The 22,939-nt window shown below is 42.2% G+C and overlaps 1 protein-coding gene across 1 annotated transcript in view; it reads left to right on the forward strand.

Moving 5' to 3' along the window:
• Window positions 1-22,939, forward strand: part of mtor (mechanistic target of rapamycin kinase) — a 432,694-nt gene that overhangs the window by 360,527 nt on the left and 49,228 nt on the right. Inside the window, 6 exon segments of the mRNA XM_068017001.1 lie at window positions 13,170-13,287; window positions 14,256-14,453; window positions 15,665-15,765; window positions 18,373-18,469; window positions 19,638-19,736; window positions 20,305-20,427. Of these exon segments, the coding sequence (XP_067873102.1) occupies window positions 13,170-13,287; window positions 14,256-14,453; window positions 15,665-15,765; window positions 18,373-18,469; window positions 19,638-19,736; window positions 20,305-20,427 (736 nt within the window).

Below are 22,939 nucleotides of genomic sequence, written 5' to 3' on the forward strand. Positions count from 1 at the left end.
TCACTGCTCCTTCACCGCTGCTGGGTTAAAATTCTAGATCACCCTCCTCAACAGTGCGCCTTCCTACACCAAAGGGACTGCAGCAGTTTACGAAGATGGTTCACAACCACCTTCTCAAAGACAATTAGAGATGGGCAATAAATGCTGGCCTTGCCAGCAATGCTCACATCCCATGAATGAATATTAAAAAAAGACTGAAATTTTCCTACCCAGGCGCCAATGGCCTGTCATTGGATAGCTAGCAGAGCCATTCACTTTAAAGTCAGCAGAGAACAGAAATTGGTAAAAGAGGCGATATAGCAGATATAATTTCATTTTCTCAAATATCAAACTGGCTATATATAGCCATCCATCCATCTGCCTATTCATTAAAAGTTTCACATTAGCCTGCTCATTGAGCAAAGTGCCCAGTATCTCCAAAAGGTCCGAAGAATGCTGATTGGCTCAAACTTCATGTGCTTTCCAGATGTCTGCACATGCGTGATCATCATGTTTTCCCAGCCTCCCATGCGCGTGCGACCCTGTCTGTTCCACTTCCCAACCTGTACCACAGACTATCCATTGGCAATGCCTGTGAAAATCTGCTTGTTATGTAAGATAAATGTATGGCAGTTTCAACATTTAATAATGTTTGAAAGAGCAGACACTAAGTTAGTGAAAATGCATTTTGTGCAAAAGCATATTTGTGCTGGCACAAAGTTTTTGACCAACAGAAACATTTAGTTAACAATAACATTTCCATCTCTATGTACTCTCTTATGCCACGTTGACTTTCATGGCATTCTTTCTTAATGCCTTTCTGGGAAAGAGTACTTTTCTGAGCACATTCCAGCCTGCTTTACCCCCACTTTTAAACCTTTTGCCTAATAAGTGGTTGTTGCTTTCACAGCTAGAATCACACACTAGTGTTACTGTTTTGAATATTACTGTCAGCATCCAAATGGTGTAGAAATGGAAAGGAAATAAAAAATGCTGGAAGCATTCAGGCAGCATCTGTGAAGGGAGAAACATCTGGTTATCATTTCAGGTTGATGACCTTTTGTTAGGTGCTGCCAGACCTGCTGAGCATTTCCAACATTTGCTGTTTTTATTTCAGATTTACAGCATCTGCAGTATTTTGCTTTCAGGTTTGGAATGAAATAGTTGGAGATCATTTTTATCCAAGATTCTGCATTGCCAGCCTGTCATATTCTCCGTTCTCCTTTTATATTTTTTGATCTCATCAGCACTTTCATTAAAAGCAGTAAAGTGTGGATGGCAACAATATTTGAAATATCCTGAAAATCCTCCAAGATGAATTCTTTTTTGAATGGGGCAATATTTACTGAACTGTTCTAATCATCTGAGAAATACCATCACATTTTGCATTTGTGTGCAATTATAATCCAGAGTCAGGGTGTTTGTTTCTTCCATGTTTATCCCAAAGGAGGTCTATTTCATGTCCTGAATCATTTTGTTCTGAATATGTTGTGCAATTTGTTGCTTGGAGAATAATTGCCTCAAAAGAGTTTGATGGGAAACAAAATTGATTTGATTAGTGTTTCAGTTTTCTTGCACTTAAATAAGATTGCAGCTAAACACCTCAAAGCACTTCACATAAAATAAATTACTTCAAAGTGCAATCCTTTGTTATTATATGGGCAAAATATCTGCATTGCCTTATTTTGTTCAAGTTGCTTTGTTCAGTCATGTCTCTTCTGCAGAAAGCGCCCTATTTGGTCAAAAATTTATATGTGCTTTCGATGTAGCAAAGCGACCCAAAGTGCTCCATAACTATGGGAAGGGTTGGACACTGAGCAGGAGGTGGAGCAAGATTATGGGCAGCTGACAAAGAATTTACAGCAGATTCGGTGCAACTAGTATGTGCTAGTGTTTATAATGTACATGAGACTTCTCCCATCTAATTACTGCATCTGCCCCATATCCCACTATTCCTTTCCCCTTCATATATGCCTCAACCCTCCTCTTAAATGTGTTCGGTCTATCTGCTTCAACCACTCCATGTTGCAGCAAGTTCCACATTCTCCATGTTCTGTTGTGTAAGGAGGCTTTTGACAGTGGAGAGAGATAGTCATGGATCAGTTGAAAAGCTGACACATTTCTGAAGTGTGGATTTGATTTTGCTGATGTGCAGTTTTTTGTTGTACTGTGTTAAACATTTTTATGTGCATGTGTAGGACACGTTCAGCATTAAGCAAAACCAACACAAGTCAGATAGTCATGGATGAAACAGTTCTCTGAGTATTCTGTGTATTTATATGTTCACAAATCATTCAAAGTATGAATAAATATAAACGAGTGCTTATAAAAGTTTAAGCAAAATACTGCGGGTGCTTGAAATACTCAGCAGGTCTGGCAGCATCTGTGGAGAGAGAAACAGAGTTAACATTTCAGGTCTGTGATCTTTCATCAGAACAGTGAAAACATGAGTAAGGGTAATTTACAAACCAAGTCCAAAAGACCTTTTGATGACCTTTCTTAAAAAAAAAAAGACCAGCATCTATGGAAGCACCTTCGTAACAACTGGCCATTCTTGTGGGAGCTTGCAAATTGGCAGGTGCTTTTTGCTATAAAATAACAGCAATTACATTTTAAAATGAATAGATTGGCTGTGAAACATTTTGTGATGTCCTGAGCACACTAAAGGTGTTATGTAAATACATGTTTTTCCTTTACATCTTCGATGTGGTGGCACTTCTCTTCCCTGCTTCTTTCTGCGACTAGTGACCCCTGCTGGAAACTCTATGTATGGGTTTAATTCCCCTGTATTATTTAAAATAAGCACAATACTATGTTAAAATAAACACTAAATTGTGGCAAACATTTTAACCAGTGCACTAAATATAGTGAACAGAAGGAACTAAACTCAGGTGAGTGTAGAATCAGGCTCAGCTGTGACATCCTCCATGGGTGAATAGCCTGCTGACATTGACTGGTCACTTACGAACATACAAATTAGGAACAGAAGTAGACCATTCGGCCCATGGAGCCTGCTCCGCCATTCAGTAAGATCATGGCTGATCTGCTTAGAAAACCATGGGCTGTCAGCTGAACCAGATATCAGCATAGGTCACGTGCCTCAGGAGAGGAGTGGAGAAAAGTCAAGAATTGGATTAAAATCCTGGAAAATATTTAATTTGTTTCTTTTGCTTGCAAAGTCCCACAAACTAATGGCAATATTTTTAGAGAGATTATCCAGGCTTTCCAAGCATGTTTTATTTTCAGCTGAGGATAACCTTGTACTTTTGTGCCCTCTACTATGAAAGTCACAATGCCTTTTGCATCATGATGCATATTCCAAGAGTGTTGAATGCACAAATACTGGCTGGTTGTCATCGAGAGGAAAGCAAAACTAAAATTGAGATTATGTCCCAGTGCAGTCCAAACAGGTCAGCCTGAGCTTATTGTGAAATGGTTGGGATTGTAGGTTTCCAGATTTATTGCATAGAAATCCTGCCCCAAGATATCTGCCCCATTTCGAGTTCACTTAACCAAAGTCTACCAGGCATTCCGAAGTACATACTTAATACAGACATAATTCAAGCTCTAGCCTCACAACACTGTTCGTTCACTGCTGTTCTATCTTTATCATTAAGTTAATGGGTTTGTTTTGTTTTTTATGTTCGTCAGTAAACTGGCAAAAGTTTTACTGTATTTTTCTTTGAAATACTAGGCCTGTAAGTTTAAATTCTTGCTTTATTGCATGGAAATAAAATGAAAAATGCCTGCACTTACAATTTGCACATTGTTCCTCTCTGTTTGAATAATCATGGTTTGTCTTCTGTCTCTGCCATTTTAGCTCCATATCCCATGATACTCTTACCTAACTTAGTCTTGAAAGCTGCAATTGTCCTTGCATCCACAGCCTCTTGGAGGAAGAGAGTGGCAAATTTCTACTACCCTTTGTGTGAAAATGTGCTTACTGATTTCTGAACAGCTTCGCTCTAATTTTAAGATCGTATCCCTGTGTTCTTGATTTCCCCAGCAGAGGAAATAGGTTCACTCTCTCCACTCTGTTAAATCCTTTTAACATTTTAACCACAACGTAGCTATTTTACATTGTACGCTGACCCCATTACAACTGAACTGCAGTGAATAAATTGTTAAAATAACATTGCAGCAGATGGATAGAGGCAGATGGGCTAATAGCTCATACAAAAAGACCTCTGACAAGTGCAGCACTGCCTCACTAGTGCACTGAAATGTCAATCTAGAGTATGGTCACATGCTAGAGTGGGGCTTGAAACCCTTGCCTTCTATAAGAGGTTGGAGTGCTACTAAGTGAGCCAAGCTGACAGCGAAACAAAGTGAATATGATGCATAGTAAAAGCTGCAGCAATCGCAGTTCTATTTGCACCATTTCTTGATGGCTGCTCTGAACATCCTGGGGGGGGGGTCACCCTTGACCTGAAACTTAACACAACCAGCCACATAAATACTGTGGCTAAAAGAACAGGTAACTCACCACTTTGTTCCCAAAGCCTGTCCACCATCTACAAGGCACGAGTCAGGAGTGTGATGAAAGACTCTCTATTTGCCTGGATGAGTGCAGCTCAAGAGGCACGACACTATGCAGGACAAGGCAGCCAGCTTGATCAGCACCCCATCCACAACTGTAAACGTTCATTCCCTCCACCACCAGCACACAGTGGCAGCAGTGCGCACCATCCATAAGACGCACTGCAGCAACTTGCCAAGGCTCCTTCGACAGCAGCTTCCAAACTTGCGATCTCTACCACCCAGGAGAATAAGGGCAGCAAGTGCATGGGAACACTACGATCTGCAATCATCCTGACTTGGAACTATATCGCCATTCCTTTATTGTTGTTGGGTCAAAATCCTAGAACTCCCTCCCTAACAGCACTGCGGGGGTACTTGAACTGCAGCAGTTCAAGAACGCAGCTCACCACCACCACCTTGAGGGCAATTAGGGAAGGGCAATAAATGCCGGCTTTGCCAGCAACGTCCACAGCCCGTGAATGAATATTTTCTTAAAAAGGCACAGTGATACTCTGTCAAAAGCAAAATACTGCAAAAAGCAAAATAAAGACTAGGCTGAAGCATTTGCAACAATCTTCAGCCAGATGTGCAGAGTTGTTGATCCATCTCGGCCTCCTCCTGAAGTCCCCAGCATCACAGATGCCAGACTTCAGCCAATTCAATTCACTCCGCGTGATATCAAGAAACGACTGAAGGCACTGGATACTGCAAAGGCTATGGGCCCTGACAATATTCCGGTATTGGTACTGAAGACCTTTGCTCCAGAATTTGCCGCGCCCTCAGCCAAGCTGTTCCAGTACAGCTACAATACTGGCATCTACCCTGCAAAGTGGAAAATTGCCCAGGTATGTCCTGTACACAAAAAGCAGGACAAGTCCAACCCGGCCAATTACCGCCCCATCAGCCTATTCTCAATCATCAGTAAAGTGATGGAAGGTGTCATCAACAGTGCCATCAAGCAGCACTTGCGTAGCAATACCCTGTTCGGTGACACTCAATTTGGGTTCCGCCAGGGCCACTCAGCACCTGACCTCATTACAGCCTTGGTTCAAACATGGACAAAAGAGCTGAACTTGAGGTGAGAGTGACTGCCTTTGACATCAAGGCAGCATTTGACCGAGTATGGCATCAAGGAGCCCCAGCATAACTGAGGTCAATGGGAATTGGAGGAAAACCCCCCTGCTGGCTGGAGTCAGACCTAGCACAAAGGAAGATGGTTGTGGTTGTTGGAGGTTAATCATCTGAGTTCCAGGACACCACTGCAGGAGTTCCTCAGGGTAGTGTCCTCGGCCCAACATCTTCAGCTGCTTCATCAATGACCTTCCTTCAATCATAAGGTCAGAAGTGGGGATATTCGCTGATGATTGCACAATGTTCAGCACCATTCGTGACTCCTCAGATACTGAAGCAGTCCGTGTAGAAATGCAGCAAGACCTGGACAATATCCAGGCTTGGGCTGATAAGTGGCAAGTAACATTTGCGCCACACAAATGCCAGGCAATGACTGTCTCCAACAAGAGAGAATCTAACTATCTCCCCTTGACATTCAATGGCATTACCATCGTTGAATCCCCCACTAACAACATCCTAGGGGCTACCATTGACCAGAAACTGAACTGGAGTAGCCATATAAATACTGTGGCTACAAGAGCAGGTCAGAGGCCAGGAATCCTGCGGCGAGTAACTCACCTGACTCCCCGAAGCCTGTCCACCATCTACAAGGCACAAATCAGGAGTGTGATGGAATACTGTCCACTTGCCTGAATGGGTGCAGCTCCAACAACACAAGAAGCTCAGCACCATCCAGGACAAAGCAACCCACTTGATTGGCTCCCCATCTACAAACATTCACTTCCTCCACCACCGACGCACAGTGGCAGAAGTGTGTACCATCTACAAGATGCACTGCAGCAATGCACCAAGGCTCCTAAGACAGCACCTTCCAAATCCGTGACCTCTACCAACTAATACGACAAGGGCAGCAGATGCATGGGAACACCACCACCTGCAAGTTCCCCTCCAAGTCACACACCATCCTGACTTGGAACTATATCGCCGTTCCTTCGCTGTCGCTGGGTCAAAATCCTGGAACTCCCTTCCTAACAGCACTGTGGGTATACCTACCCCAAATGGACTGCAGCGGTTCAAGAAGGCAGCTCACCACCACCTTCTCAAGGGCAATTAGGGATGGGCAATAAATGCTGTCCTGGCCAGCGACGCCCACATCCCATGAATGAATTAAAAAAAACTGCGGATGTCGAAAATCTGAAGTCGATACAGAATATGCTGTAAATACTTAGCAGGTCTGGCAGCATTTGTGGAGAAAGAAGCAGAACCTGGAAAGGTTAGAAATTTAATTGGTTTTGAGCAAGTGAAAGGGGGGGAGGAGGGTAGGAAGAAGATCAAAAGGGAGGATGACAAAAGTTTTTTTTTTTATTCATTCATGGGATGTGGGCATTTCTGGCTAAGCCAGCATTTATTGTCTATCCCTACTTGCCCTTGAGAAGGTGGTGGTTAGCTGCCTTCTTCAACCGCTGTAATCCTTGCTGTGTAGGTACACCAACAGTACTGTTAGGAAGGAAGTTCCAGGATTTTGACCCAGCAATGGTGAAGGAACAGCAATATGGTTCTAAATCAGGATTGTGTGTGGCTTGGAGGGGAACTTGTACATGGTGCATCTGCTGCCCTTGTCCCGCTAGGTGGTAAATGTCGCGGGTTTGGAAACTGCTGTCAAAGGAGATTTAGTGAGTTGCTGCAGCGAATCTTGTAGATGGTAGACACTGCTACCATTTTGCATCAGAGTGAATGTCGTAGGTGGTAGATGGGGTGCCAGTCAAGCGGGCTGCTTTGTCTTGGATGGCGTCGAGTTTCTTGGGTGTTGTTGGAGCTGCACCCATCCAGGCAAATGGAGATTATTCCATCACACTCCTGACTTGTGCCTTGTAGATGGTGGACAGGCATTGGGGAGTCAGGAGGTGAGTTTCTCGCCACAGAATTCCCAGTCTCAGACTTGCTCTTGTAGTCACAGTACTTACATGGCTGGTCCAGTTCAGTTTTTGGTCAATGGTAACCGCCAGGATGTTGATAGTAGTGGATTCAGTGATGGTAATGCCATTGAACATCAAGGGGAGATGGTTAGATTCCCTCTTGTTTGAGATGGTCATTGCCTGGTACTTGTGTGGCATGAATGTTACTTGCCACTTATCAGCCCAAGCCTGGATGTTGTCCAGGTCTTGCTGCATCTGGACATGGGCTGCTTCAGTATCTGAGGAGTCACAAATGGTGCTGAACATTGTGCAATCATTAGCGAACATCCCCACTTCTGGCCTTATGGAGGGAAGGTCATTGATGAAACAGCTGAAGATGGTTGGGCCTAGAACACTACCCTGAGGAACTCTTGCAGTGATGTCCAGGGACTGAGATGATTGACCTCCACCAACCACAGCCTCTTTCTTTGTGTTCGGTATGACTCCAACCAGTGAAGAGTTTTCCCCCTGATTCCCATTGACTCCAGTTTTGCGAGAGCTCTTTGATGCCATACGCAATCAAATGTTACCTTGCTGTCAAGGGCCGTCACTCTCACCTCTGGAGTTCAGCTGTTTTGTCCATGTTTGAACCAAGGCTGTAATGAGGTCAGGAGCAAGGTGGCCCTGGCAGTACCCAAACAGAGTTTCACTGAGCAGGTTATTGCTAAGCAATTGCTGCTTGATAGCACTGTTGACAACCCCCTCCATTACTTTGCTGATAATTAAGAATAGACTGATGAGGCAGTAATTGGCTGGGTTGGATTGGTCCTGCTTTTTGTGTACAGGACATACCTTGGCAATTTTCCACATTGCCGAGTAGATGTCAGTGTTGTAGCTATACTGGGGGAACAGCTTGGTTAGGGGCGCAGCTAGTTCTGGAGCACGTCTTCAGTACAATTGCCAGAATGTTGTCAGTATCCAGTGCCTTCAGCCGTTACTTGATAGCACATAGAGTGAAGCGGATTGGCTGACGAGTGGCATTTGTGATGCTGGGGACTTCAGGAGGAGGCCGTGATGGATCATCCACTTGGCACTTATGGCTGAAGATGGATGCAAATGCTTCAGCCTTGTCTTTTGCACTGATGTGCTGGCCTCCCCCATCATTGAGGATTGGGATATTTGTGGAGTATCCTCCTCCTGTTAGTTGTTGTCCACCACCATTCATGACTGGATGTGGCAGGACTGCAGAGCTTAGATCGGATCTGTTGGTTGTGGGATCGCTTAGTCCTGTCTGTCACATGCTGCTTCCACTGTTTGGCACGCAAGTAGTCCTGTGTTGTAGTTTCATGGTGCAAGGTCAAAGGGCGTGGTAATGGGACAAGTAAAGAAACAAAGGTGTGATCAGAGAAGATGTGAGTGGCAGGATCCTGAATAGCTGCTGTCTGAAAGCAAAGAAAATAAGAGAGAAATGAGAGGGAAAAGAAACCAACCACTGAAAGAAACATGAAACAAAATGGGGCAGAGGTTGAACTCATTGAGTGAAGAAGGCTGTAAAGAAGTAGAAGTAAACTGGAAGGAGTATTTGGGGCCTTCGGTGAGGCGAGGAGATAAAAGGGCAGGTGTCACCTATGTACTTGCATGGAAGGTACCGTAGGAAAGGGTGAAACAGTTTTAGGTCTGTGATCTCTTTAATTGAAATGTTAACTGCTTCTCTCTCTGCAGATACTGCCTGACCTACTAATTGTTTCTCAGCATTTTGTTTATATTTCAGATTTCCAGTATCTGCTATTTTGGCTTTTGAAATGGTAATTGAGCAAGTTGTATGTAGTTTTAAAAGCGTGAAAAAGAGTATCAGTGTCATTGGGCATATTATCAAATTCATAAAGCATGAATCAAAATAAGGGAGATCCAGGTGTACCTACCAATTTAACTGACAGGTGATACACATGAACAGAAATGGGTGACCTTCAATAGTTATTTCTAAGGCAGGACGGTGCGGATCTATGTGTTCTGTTTTTAGCTTACTTATCAAAATACTGCCCAAAAGGATAGACTGGCCCTGTTAATTGCACCTCTTTTTTTGGATCCAGTTCATGAAAGCATACGAACATATGAATTAGGAGCAGGAATAGACTATTCAGGTCCTGAGGCCTGCTCCGCCATTTGATAAGATCATGGCTGATCTGATTGTGGCCTCAACTCTACTTTCCTGTCTACCCCTGTACCCTGTGACTCCCTTGTCAGTCAAGAATCTATCTAACTCGGCCTTAAAAATATTCAATGACCCTGTTCGACCGCTCTCTCGGGAAGAGAATTCCACAGACTAACGACTGTCTGAGAGAAAAAAAATTCTCCTCATCTCCGTCTTAAATGAGAGACTCCTTATTTTTAAACTGTGTCCCCTAGGACTAGTCTCTCCCACAAGGGGAAACATCCTCTCAGCATCCACCCTGTCAAGTCCCCTCAAGATCTTCTATGTTTCAATAAGATCACCTCTCATTCTTCTAAACTCTAACGGATACAGGCCCAACCTGTCCAATCTTTCCTCATAAGATAAGCCCTTCATCCCAGAAATCAATCGAGTGAACCTTCTTTGAACTGCTTCTAATGCAATTAGATCCTTTCTTAAGTAAGGAGACCAAAATTGTACATAGTACTCCAGATGTGGTCTCACCAACATCCTGTACAACTGTAGCAAAACTTCCCTACTTTTATACGCAATTCCCCTTGCAGTAAGCAATAACATTTGTTATGACTAGGTGAGGCACGGGTCTAGGGCTCCCCTCTCAGCCTTTGCCTGGTTTGGCCGTAACAGTGTTTAATTTTTAAAACGCCGTGTTTTAAGCTTCCCCTCAGTGAATCCTTGTTCACCGCTCTCTAATTGTAATGGCAGAGAAATCAACCAGACAGGTTTTCTTAGATTGAAACAGGAAAGATGTAAGTTTATTAACCTTAAAGCTCTTAATTTGGTTAAAACTACTAGAAACACGCGACATGACCACGCTAGCATGCATACGCGATAAATACACACGCAAATAGAGACAGAAAAGGTGAACGGATAAAGGGGAAAGGTTTGAAGCAATAGCTGGACTTCATTTACTGTTTGTAGATTAGAGATACAACTTTTGATTGCAGTTAAATCTTGCAGTTCTCGTTGGGGCCCCGTACACCCTTTCACTTGTTTAGCTGCAGGGGTCTTCTCTCTTGAGGTTTAAGTGGCTTCCATGAGTGCCTGGAAACTCGTGAGAGAGAGAGGGAGAGACCTTCCTTCTCTGTTGTCTTCAAACTGCAGTCTCCTTTCCAACTGTCCTGTGAGCACAATTCAAAATTTCAAGTTGGCCATAGTCATGTGACTAACCCCTTATTTGGGACAACCTCTCCTACGGTGTGGATTTCAAAGCTCTCCGTGGGGGGTGTAGTGCTGTCTCTTACCCAGACAGGATGTGGATCACGGTTGCCCAGACCAATCTTTGTTAATTGAATCAGTGAGCAGTTCCCATTGGCTCCTTTTTTCAACTGTCTTTTAGAATACAAATTGTGCAGCCATGAATCAGTGATCATTTAAACCAAGCCATTTTTTTTTTCAGTCCAGCGACAGTTCAAAATTAATGTTCCATATGACAAAATCAACATGTCTCACTTTGGCAGGTGTGGTTTTCTTGGCACATTCCATTTGCCTTCCTAATCACTTGCTGTACCTGCATACTAACTTTTTGCGATTCATGTACCAGGACACCCAGATCCCTCTGTACCACAAGAGTTCTGCAATCTCTCGCTATTTAAATAATATGCTGCTTTTCTATTCTTCCTGGATCTCAGCCAGTGGAAACAGACCATGCAAAAGTTCATTGTCATCAAGTTAAACCTGTGGTTTTCCAACTAATTTTCCAGTATATAAAATTACATATAACTAACAGCTGAAAGTTTATCCTGTGTCATTGTGCCTGGAAATGGTCCACATGCAATCATTTAATGAATGTCTTATTTCTTATTGAACCATCACCTTGAGCATGAAGACAATTTTAGGATTTTCTGTGGCCCTGTGTAAACAAAAATGATGGAGGCCGAGTTATTCAGAATTTCTTGCCTTGTACACTGTTAATTTTCAAAGATATAGCCTAGGCTGTTACCTATCAAAGCAATTGTCAAGATGGTATCGTCACTTTCGTCTTGTAGTATATTTATTAAATTATCTGTTGGCTTCAAATCACTTCACTTTTTTTCTCCTTACTGAAGGTAGTGACTCATGTTAGAGTACAATTCCGTAAGCACAGCTAGTTCTCCACATCCTCATCCAAATGGCCTTTCCCCATGTGACAGTCAGTGTTAGCAGCATGTTCACAGCTGATCATGATCCTCTCCTCACCAGACCTTCACATGCATGCACATCCTAGGCATCAATATGTTTTTATAATGAGAATCCCATCTTTTTCTTCCCTTCCTATCCTGGGAACATTCAGAACCACTTCATGACCCCCGCACCCCCCATTCCTCTCTCATGCTCTGCTACTATCCTGGTTGAGATGAGTTAATGCAGCACATTAAACCTGATTCCTTCTTGGTCAGCAAAGTTCAGTGATGCATCTTCTGTTTTATTTACCTGCTGAGCCATTGGGAGGGAAGCTGTTCAAATCTTTTTCAACTCACTGTGGACAATCAATAAATCCAAAACATTGGTGACAAGATATTCTTTAGGCCACAATTGGAATATTGCATGCCTCCATAAACTTTAGCTTATCCAAAACTCTGCTGTCTACATACCACCAAATACCAAATTAACAGAACCAGGATGTGCTAATGAGAATGCGTAGTGCAGGATTTGGATAAAGCGAAACAGGAACAGCACAGGCTTTTCCTTTGGAAATAATTATTAAAGCACCCATGTCTATTCATGAGTTACCTGTCAATCAAATTGATGGGTACACCTGACTTTCTTCGAAGTGGATTGACACGATGTGGAAACTGGATAACTTGATTCTCTGCACTTGCTGTCTTTTACACATCTGACATATTACCCATACTTCTGAATCCAAAGTATGATAAATATTTGGAACCTATCAGATAAATTACATTCAGGATGCTTAAAGCAGCTAGGTACTAAATTGGGAAATTGAGTGCTAGAGGGATGAGCTCCAGTAAGCTAACCTATTTTGCATGTTTTTGTTTGTAAAGTATTTGTGATGCAATTAAGGGATATTCCAGGAAAGACTTAAAGTTGTTTTTGAGTCTACCCTTATCAGCTATTTGCTTTGTAGAGATAAATGTAGTTTTTAAAAAAAGTTATTTTGATGTTTAACAATCCAACGTCCATCCAGATATATAGGATAGCAACTACAATTTCTTGCATCCCTGCGCTCATTTTGGGAGTGTTTTGGCATTTCGAAGTGACAGACTAAACTGAGTAGCATTGAATTCTGAGCTTAGCATTCCCTGACCTCATGGGCATAACTCTGCTAAAATTTAATTATGAAACTATGCTGTTGGTAGTACTTTTACACTTTCAGAAAGTTGGGGTCTTTGTGGTATTTGTTCCAATTCTGAAAGGTCATGCAAAGAATTATTGCTCTCTTTGCCACCAACACAGTGGTTCCTAAGAGGGGCAGGAAGACAGAGAAAATAGAGTGCCGTTAACCCTTAAAGAAACAAAAGTTGTCCTTCAAATTGATCTTGTCATCATAGTAAACCTGCAATGTTTGTCTTCAGATGTTTCCTGAAGCTTGGTGAATGGCAGCTAAACCTTCAGGGAATCAACGAGAGCACCATTCCCAAGGTCCTTCAGTACTACAGTGCTGCAACAGAACATGACCGAAATTGGTACAAGGTGAGCTCCAAGCAAATCTAAAATATTTGCTTTCTTGGCCTTATTTTGATATGTTTCTACAATTATTATACAATCCTTTGTAAGTTGTGTGCTACCTGTCCACAAGTCTTACCTCCCTTTTACCCTGAGTTAGGGAAGTCAAACTATCAGGTCTCCTGCTCCCAGACATTGCCAATGATCCCTTGCTAGAAAGTGTAGGCATGTGGATGTCAGGTGAGGGCAGGAGTGTTCCCTGCTGTAACACACTCTGTTTTATTTACCTGCTAAGCCATTGGGAGGGAAGCTGTTCAAATCTTTTCCAACTCTTAAATTGGACAATCATTATATCCAAAACATTGGTTACGAGATATTCTTTAGGCCACAATTGGAATATTGCGTGCCTCCATAAACTTTATTTATCCAAAACTAGGATGTGCTACCGAAAATGCACAGTGCAGAATTTGGATAAAGCGAGACAGGCACACACAGACTTTCCCTTTGGAAATAATTATTAAAACATCCATGTCTATTCATGAGTTACCTGTCAATCAAATTGATGGGTACACCTGACTTTCTTCGAAGTAGATTGGTGCTATGTGGAAACTGGATAACCTGTATGTTTGCACCTGCTGTCTTTCACATATCTGATGCATGACTCATACTTCTAAATAAAGAAGCATTTGACTCGCCTTGTCTAACCTCACACATGAAGAATGTCCTCTTGGATGAAATTGCAGAGGGCTGCCAGAATCTGTGGAACTGTGCCAGGTCAGAGTCAGCATGATCAGGAGAGAAGGAGAAAATTGAGGTTTGCTGTGCAAACAAATGAGATTTTTATTCTCTTCAGCTGCTAAAGTTCATTCGTATAAAGTTCTAAATATTTCAAGTTACATATCTATCAGGCCAGAAAGCGTGTTCTAAAAATTCTACAGGACCCATTGATTTAGTTTTGAATGAATTCAGAAGGTTTATTCCTGTTGTCTTCATAGGCATGGCACGCCTGGGCTGTAATGAATTTTGAGGCTGTCCTCCACTACAAGCATCAAAATCAAGCTCGTGATGAGAAAAAGAAACTGAGGCATGCCAGCGGTGCCAGTGCAAACAGCGAGGCTAGTAACAGCGAAAGTGAGGGCGACAGCAATGAAAATAGCCCTGTTCCATCACCAATACAGAAAAAAGTTAATGAGGTAAAATCTATTTCTTGATATCATAAGGAAATTTAAATTTTTGTTTGTTCCGAATACTACATTCTAGGGTAGCAAGGAATTAAACCTCCTCCATCTCATATGCTCTGTAGAAAAAGTTATTCACCAAATTTCTAAAAAGAGATGTATGTTTCGATGATGCCATACCACACTATCAATGCATCTCAAAGCAGTTCACACATTGAGCAACTTTTTGAAGTGCACAGCCTATTATGTAGGCAAATGCAGCAGCCTTCCTACTTCAGCATTGTCCCACAAAGAGCAATTAAATAAATGATCAGTTAAACTGTTGCTGTTTTTTTCATGGTGGTTGAGGGAAGAATGTTGGCCAAGACACTGGGAGAATTCCTCAGTGCATTCTAAACAGTGCCTGAGAGTTCTGAATGACAGAACCCTGACAATGAAGTAATGCCTACCTACTACACTGGAGTCAAGACATACTCGAGAAATACTCAATAGGTCAGGCAGCATCTGTGGAGAGATAAACAGAGTTAATGTTTCAGGTTGATGGCCTTTCATCAGAACCTTCGTCAAAAGGTCATGGACCTGAAATATTAACTCTGTTCCTCTTTCCATAGATGCATCAGACCTGCTGAGTATTTCCAGCATTTTCTGTTTTTACTTCAGATTTCCAGCATCCTCAGGATTTTACTTTTGTACTACACTGGAGTGCAAGCTTGTATTCTGAGCTAAAGTCCTGGTGAAACGATTCCATAGTTATGTACCAGCATGCTGATGAGGAAAACTCCACCCAGAGACAGGTGGCCCTACTCACCTGCTTGAGTTAAAAGTGTAGCCCCTCGCTGGGTCAAAATCCCGGAACTACCTTCATGACAGCACTGTAGGTGTACCTACCCCACATGGACTGCAGCAGTTCAAGAAGGCAACTCACAACCTTCTTGAGGACAATTAAGGATGGGCAATAAATGCTGGTCTGGCCAGCAATGTCCACATCCCAGGAACGATTTTTAAAAAAAAATGACAGAATGGGAGGTCGGTCGCTTCTATTGATTGTCTTTACTTTGGAGTTAACTTCGCTTCAGAACAGAAACTTTAGTGATACAGATAAGGAAAGGGACTGAAGGGAATAGGAATTGTTAAATCATTTGGACACTGTACAAATAGCACCTTTTTCCTCTCTATCCCATTAAGATGATCTTTAACATAGCTATGTTCTGTGTGTACTAATTTAGGAGCTGTCAAAGACATTGCTGTTATACACAGTGCCTGCTGTTCAGGGTTTCTTCCGCTCCATTGCCCTCTCAAGAGGCAACAACCTGCAAGATACCCTCAGGTAGGATTTAGCAAGAGACCTTGTAAAAATGGAATTGGGGGACAGGAAATTGAGTTTTTATGAAGAATTTCAGTTGTAAAGTACGTGTATTGTCATCACATACTTTTCAAGCAAAACCCTTGACATTTATCCAGGGTTAGAAGTTTTCAGCTCTTAAGGCATTCTTGCCCTAATTACCCACTTCATTGCATTGTTTTGAGAAAACTTTCAGAAATATAGATTAATTGAAAGGGGGCATATCCGGTTTCCTGACTATCTCATCCAGACCAGATAGGATTCAGGTTTGATCTGTGGTCTGTGCAAGGCAGGCAATCTCAAACTGGGTGGTAGTGGGGACACTACAGCAGTCTCAGCGTTTCTAGGCTAGGGAGGTTAAAAACAAATTAAGCAAGTTTCTCTTGTTCTCCATCCATTGCCCTGCTGCATCGTGTGTGTGTGTGGGCACAGAATTAGGCCTTTGGTATTGATCCTGGTACTCCTTTTCCTAATGGTTCAATAGCCTGCCAATCACTGATTGCCTAGTCTTGTACAGCGGTCACACGAGTGAGATACCAAAGGGCTGTTATGCTTACGGAACTACATCAGCAAGCGTCACTACCTTTAAGAGAAAGAATATTGAAACTGAAGGAAAGCTGTTACAATGTGGGCTTTCACCCAAGGACAAGGGCAGCAGATGCATGGGAACACCAACACCTGCAAGCTCCCCTCCAAGCCACACACCATCCTGACATGGAACTATATCGTCGTTCCTTCACTGTTGCTGGGTCAAAATCCTGGAACTCCCTTCTGAACACCTTACCTACACCCCAAGGACTGCAGCAGTTCAAGAAGTCTAGTCACCAACACCTTCTCAAGGGTAATTAGGGATTGGCAATTAATTCAAGCCGAGCCAGCGATGCCCACATCCCACAAACGAATTTTAAAAATGAAGCCTGTTTCCAATCAGCATTGATTGGAAGTCACAGAAAGGAGACTGGCTGATCACACTGGAGTTGGACTGCGGGCTAAAACATTGAAGTGGACCAGGTTCAAACAGTACCTGTAGTAAATGCGGGCCAAAAAACATAAGAAATCGAAGCAGGAGTAGGCCATATGGCGCCTCGAGCCTGGGTAATTTGTGAGAGCTAGACATCCATGTTGGAAGGACCGTGTACCAGAGTTTTGGGCAAAGTCCCTTGGACTTCAATACTTTAAGATTCCACAATATAGATAAAATTTAGAATGGCCAGTCACTGATTTTTGATTTGTTAAAAACATTTAAAAGACAGGTTTTGTATAAGGAAAGGGTGACACCCAGTGACTTCTCTCAGTAATTTCAGTTGAGAACAGTTAACCCATTATCCAAATGTTACTAACTTGGAAGCATTTACTGTGAAATGTTGCTATGGTAAAATACATTTTTAAATAGACTTTTTAAGGTATATGTTATATTATTCTAACTGAAAGGTAATTATTTTGTTACCTGACATTAATAAACTCCTTGAGCAAAAAAGCAAATAAATGAGCTTTTTCATGGCTTCCAAACAATGTCAGTCTGTAGCTCAGTAACTGAAGGTACACACGACCAGCTAAGGAAGGAAGGCACTTGGCCAGCAATTTATTTTTACATTCATTATAATTCACCTTGTGGGTAAATGCACTTCTTTCAAGTATACTTGCATCCACAATGAAGATTTCTCTACTGTTACTACAGCAGTGACATGGAATCACAGAATTTTACAACATAGAAGGCAGTGACTCAGCCCCTCATTCCTGTGCTGCTCTCTAACAGAACTAACCAATTAGTCCAATTCCCCTGCCCTTTTCCATACACTTTTTAAAATTAAATATATATCAATTTCCCTTTTATTATGGATTGTGCTTCCACCACTGTCTTGGGTTCTCGGTTTGTTCTTTCAGTGATATTCTTAAATTTAGGCCCCCACTCCCAAAGTTACAGACTCACTGACCAAAGCTAAAGGGAAGAGTTTTCCTATTTGCCTTTTTTTTTTAAACTTCATAATTTTGAACACTTCTTTCAGATTTCCTGTTGACCCCTCGGTCTAATGAAAAGAACCTCGTGAAGTGTGGTGCAGATACAACTGCTGTCTGTATAATCTAGGCAAGCAGTGGTGGCATGAATGAAATAATACAGGGTGACACAAAAATCTGACATACAAGTGCTGTGGGGCTCAAGATAGGTTTGAGTTGCTATGAAAGTGAAGAAGTACTAATTTTCACGTTCTAGCTGCATTTTTGTGAGCTGGGTCTGTGATTGATGCAATGTACTATCCCCTTCCCATAAACACCACCTATGGTCCTTCTGAATGACATTGCCAAAGTATGGGCAGTTTTGCACTGTGGCCCATACCCAATTGGGACTGGACTGACACTATCCAGACTCATTGTACACAAGAATTTCACAGCCAGTAGGTAGAGGAGGGTTCCATCTCATTAGTCTGGGCTGAATTTAAACCTGAGATTCAAGGGCAGTATGCTAATGCAATGCATCACCCAGCCTCTCCTCAATCCAACAAGACACTGTGTTCCTTTAATTGTTTCAGGTGGTAAGTTTAAAAAATGAAGCAGTTCAGCTGTAATTAATACCTCTTACTTGTTTATATTTAGAGTTCTAACACTGTGGTTTGATTATGGACACTGGCCTGATGTGAATGAAGCTCTGGTTGAGGGGATCAAAACTATTCAGATTGACACCTGGTTGCAGGTACACAAACTGCTGACTGCTCAGACAGTGGCATTAGTTACTTTTATCATTTTTATGGATCTGCATGTACAAGTGGTAAAATAACATGGTGCTGTGTTAGAGGGTGTGCTTCATGGTAATAAATTAAAATGTTATCAGTGAACAACAGGTCCATCAGCATCTGAAGAAAAGATAGCACTAGTGACGTGTTCCCATTGAAACATTAACCTGTCATTCCTTCTCTCTCATGTTGAGGAACCTGCTAATCCAGCATTTGGGTTTTTTCTTCATCTGTTAATGAATTGAATATCGCTTAATTGTCATTTTTGGTTCTAATAATTATCTTCCATTTGCATTTCCGCATCTATGTGTGTCTGTATGTGTAGTGCTATCATACAGCTGCACAACCCAATGCCAGAGAAAGAAAACTGTGCAGGGCTTTTGGCATCAGTTCTGAAATGATGACTCCCTATAATAACACACAGGATGAAAAGCCTTAATTTGTCATTTTTTTGGTGCAGGAGGGGGTGATCTCTGTATAAATGTTATCTCCAGGTGAATATTTACCAGTAGCCTTCACTAAGATGGTTGTACAATTTTAATTACATTATTCAATCTTTTAAATTTTGGAACTGACTATTGAGTAAGGCAGCGATAATATTTCTTTGATGACATAATGGACAAAGGCACTATCTGGTAGAGCACTGTGTTTTATCAAAGGGTCCATAGTCAATCCTCTGTCTGTGCTGAGTTAATTGAATTCTGCCCAAGTGCTACAATTACAACATCAACAGCCATGGGTTAGGAAGAGGTAAAATCAACCAGTGTTCTCATCCTGATAACTATCCAGTGACACCTGCTGGGAAGTGCATGTGTGAATGTCAGGTGAGGATAGGAACTCAGCTGTGAGGTACTTTCTGGTCACATAGACTGCCAACGCTCACTAGCTCGCACATGAAGAAAAGTCACCTAGGCAAGGTGTGGACAGTCTACTCTGTTGATGGAGCTGTACCCCAGAAAGAGTCAGCCCAATCAGAAGAAAGAATTAAAATGGTGGGGAGGGGGGTGAGGAGGGAAACATGTTTAAGGCAGCAATAAATCTTTGTATCTTAGACTCAAGATGTGAATCTTGTCTAGAATGTGCTTTTTAGAACAAAAAGTTTCACTTCTATTGGGGAATTTTCTTCAGGTAATCCCTCAACTCATTGCAAGAATTGACACACCACGTGCCTTGGTAGGTCGACTTATTCACCAGCTGCTGACGGACATTGGTAGATACCATCCCCAGGTAACCAAAGTAACAGCTGTTTCCTTTATCTTTCAAAACAATAGTTACAAAATTAATTTGTCCATAAATTTATCCAAACATTACACTTAACCTGTCTGGTAGTGAATTACATTTAATAAAATAATCTTTGCTAATATTGTATCTTACCTGGTGCTTCTTCACTGTGTCTTTGAAGTAGAATATCATTAGATGTGATGCATTCACAACAAAATTAAGGAAAAGTTTTTATGTTTACTTCACCTTCAACATGAACCTTACTTAAATCTCACTGTAGATCACAACATTTACTATACAGTTAATTGTAGCTTAATGGAGCGATGGCAAGTATCAAAAGGTGAAATCTCCCACTATTCGTGATCAATTGGGGAAGGACAGTTGCACTCTTAGTACCTTATCAGAGGATAATCCTTCTGTTTCTATCTGCTTTGATACATAATGACCCTGTAATAAAAATAATTTGTTATCATCTTGTTTATTCTAGGATGTGTTGCTTTGTATTGAAGATTATATTTTCTCTTCTACATTTTGATGTGCTACATTTAATGAGTGCCCTTTGCTTAAACCACAGGCTCTGATTTACCCACTCACTGTGGCATCCAAGTCCACTACACCTGCTCGTCACAGTGCTGCCAATAAGATCCTGAAGAATATGTGTGAGCACAGCAACACGCTGGTACAACAGGCAATGATGGTAAGCAGATGTCTGCACCTTATTTACAGGGGTTTGGAGAGGAAATCTATAGATGATTATTTCTAACGGTTACCTTCCAAAGGCTGTTTGTCAAAATTTGAAAACTATTCGCAGATCCTTTCTTTAAATTTAATAGGATCATGCCAAAGGAAAAGGCCATTTTTGCACCATATTCATTGATTTAATACTCCAACTCACCCTGGAATCTAGTTGTTATACTGTCCTAATGTCTTTGACTCCACTACCTTACTTGTAGAGCCTGCATAGCTCCAGTATCTTAAGTGTCACTTTGGTTGACCTTTTCTGGACTGCCTGAATATTCTTGTAGTATGGCAATCAGGAATGTACCGAGTACTCCAGATATGGCTCTGCCAGTGCTTAGTACGGACTCATTATCTGTTGTTGGGAATTGTTTACTTAATTCTGGCCAAACATCCCAAGATCCGGGGGAGTGATAGAGTCGTTTATGGCACAGAAGGAGGCTATTTGGCCTATTGAGTCCATGTCAGCTCTCCATGGAGCTATGCAATCAGTCCCTGTAACCATCCAACTTCCTCTTGAAGTCATTGATAGAGTCATTTAAGTTTTTATTACACATTTGAAAATTATACAAGTGTAGAATGTAATTTCATCAAACTTCTGGATAAAACTAAATAAGAGCACAGTGCAACAAATAACCTAATTGTCTTACTATAATCCATTATTTCAGTAACTGGCAAATCTGGAATTCTGAAACTAGTAGTAAATTAGATCCAAAGCTCCATTTTTGGATTTGAAAAATAATATTTATGTAATAGAAGATGATCCATCATCTAGAACAAGGTTGTCCAACCTTTTCACGTGGGGGAGGGCCATGTTGCAAATTTTGTATTGCATAGCGGACCGGTGAGACAATTTCGGAAAGATAAAGGCATTAAAAACGTATCTTGCTATTAATCGAAACAACAAATGTACATTTTTGTGAAGAAGTTTTAAATGAGAAGACTAATTTATTGACTTACTTTCTCTTCACTGTGTTGGACACTGATTTAGTGAGATACCTGGCGTTTTTCTGCTTGCACAAGTCGTCAAAGTTTGCCCGCTGTTAAGCCAGTGTGTTTTGTTGAATGATCATTTTCTTCAATCCAATGGCTGGAGATCTGAATTTATATTTTTCTAAAAGACATTTTTAAAAGAAAAGCAGCCAGCAAAGTCGTCCTTTCAGCTTATGATGATTACCTAATTTTCACACTGTATCCTACACTGCAATGCTTGTGAGGAGAGAGACAAAATGTCTGCCCAGTCCTCAGCAAGAACCAAGACCCAGGAAATTTAAAGGAAATATCTGTTGTCTGAGCAAGCACAGAAATGCTGCTAACTGCTATGTTTGAATGTTTGAATGACTGAGTGACTGACGTGACAAGCCCCGCCCAATCTGTGGTTTTTAAGCTGGTGTTTTCTCTGTAGCAAAGGAGAAGCAACTGGACTCTGACATGAGCAGACCCGAAGTGGGGGTCTCTCTCTCTCTCTCTCTCTCTCCATTCCAGCTTGAAAGCTTTCAAATCCTGCTTGTTGACTGATTACTACCTTTGCATACTCCGGCACAATCTGAAACCCCGCTGGAGGAAATCATCTGCATTGTTATCTCCAAGAGACTCACCGAACCAGTCATCTACCTCATCAAAGTAAAATCCTCAGGACCACTGAATTCAGCTAGAAGCTAGCCGAATCACCAATCTCCACAGACTCTATACCTTTTTTATGGATTCTAACTCAACCAACCTTTTCCCCACTCTGTAACCTGTTTGTGTATGTAAACCTCCAGAGTGTAAGAGAGTGAAAGTTGGCACTTGTTTATTATTTTTATTCAGTTTAGGTACAATAAAGTTAACCTTTTTCGTTAACTGAAGAAAACCTGTCCGATTGGTTCTTGTTATGATCATAGCAACTAAGTTATCAAACACCTACTGAATTGGCTAATACATCCACTTTAAGAAAGTATTACACCTGTTATGGTGAAACAAGGAGAGGGAAAAGAGGGAAGCCCTTCGACCCCTCCTCACATGACCGTAACACCACACTTCTTGTAGCAATGCGGAGTATTTTGGCCAGATTTCCATTAGTCAGGAGTGGTCTTGATTGTTCTCTCTCTCTCTCTCTCTGTTGGTCCCACTGCCCCTGTGTTGGTCCCACCGCGCCTCCCCCCGCCCCCCCCCCCCCCCGCCTTCCCCCGTGTTCGTCCCACCGCGCCCCTTCCCCCGTGTTCGTCCCACAGCCACCCCTTTCCCCGTGTTCGTCCCACAGCCGCCCCCTCTGTGTTTATCCAACAGCCCCCTGCCCCATGTTTGTTCGTCCACCCCCCCCACCCCGTCTATGTCCACTCCACGTTCAACCAACCCACCCCCCCCCCCCCACGTGATCGTCCACCCACCGTGTTAGTCCACCCAAACCCCGTTCCCCCCCCCCACCGTGTTCGTCCACGCCCCCCCCCCCCCCCGGTGTTCATTCACCCCTTTGTCATCTGCATTCTGTA

Source organism: Heterodontus francisci, chromosome 37, assembly GCF_036365525.1.
Source record: "Heterodontus francisci isolate sHetFra1 chromosome 37, sHetFra1.hap1, whole genome shotgun sequence".
In the NCBI taxonomy this organism is placed as follows: domain Eukaryota; kingdom Metazoa; phylum Chordata; class Chondrichthyes; order Heterodontiformes; family Heterodontidae; genus Heterodontus; species Heterodontus francisci.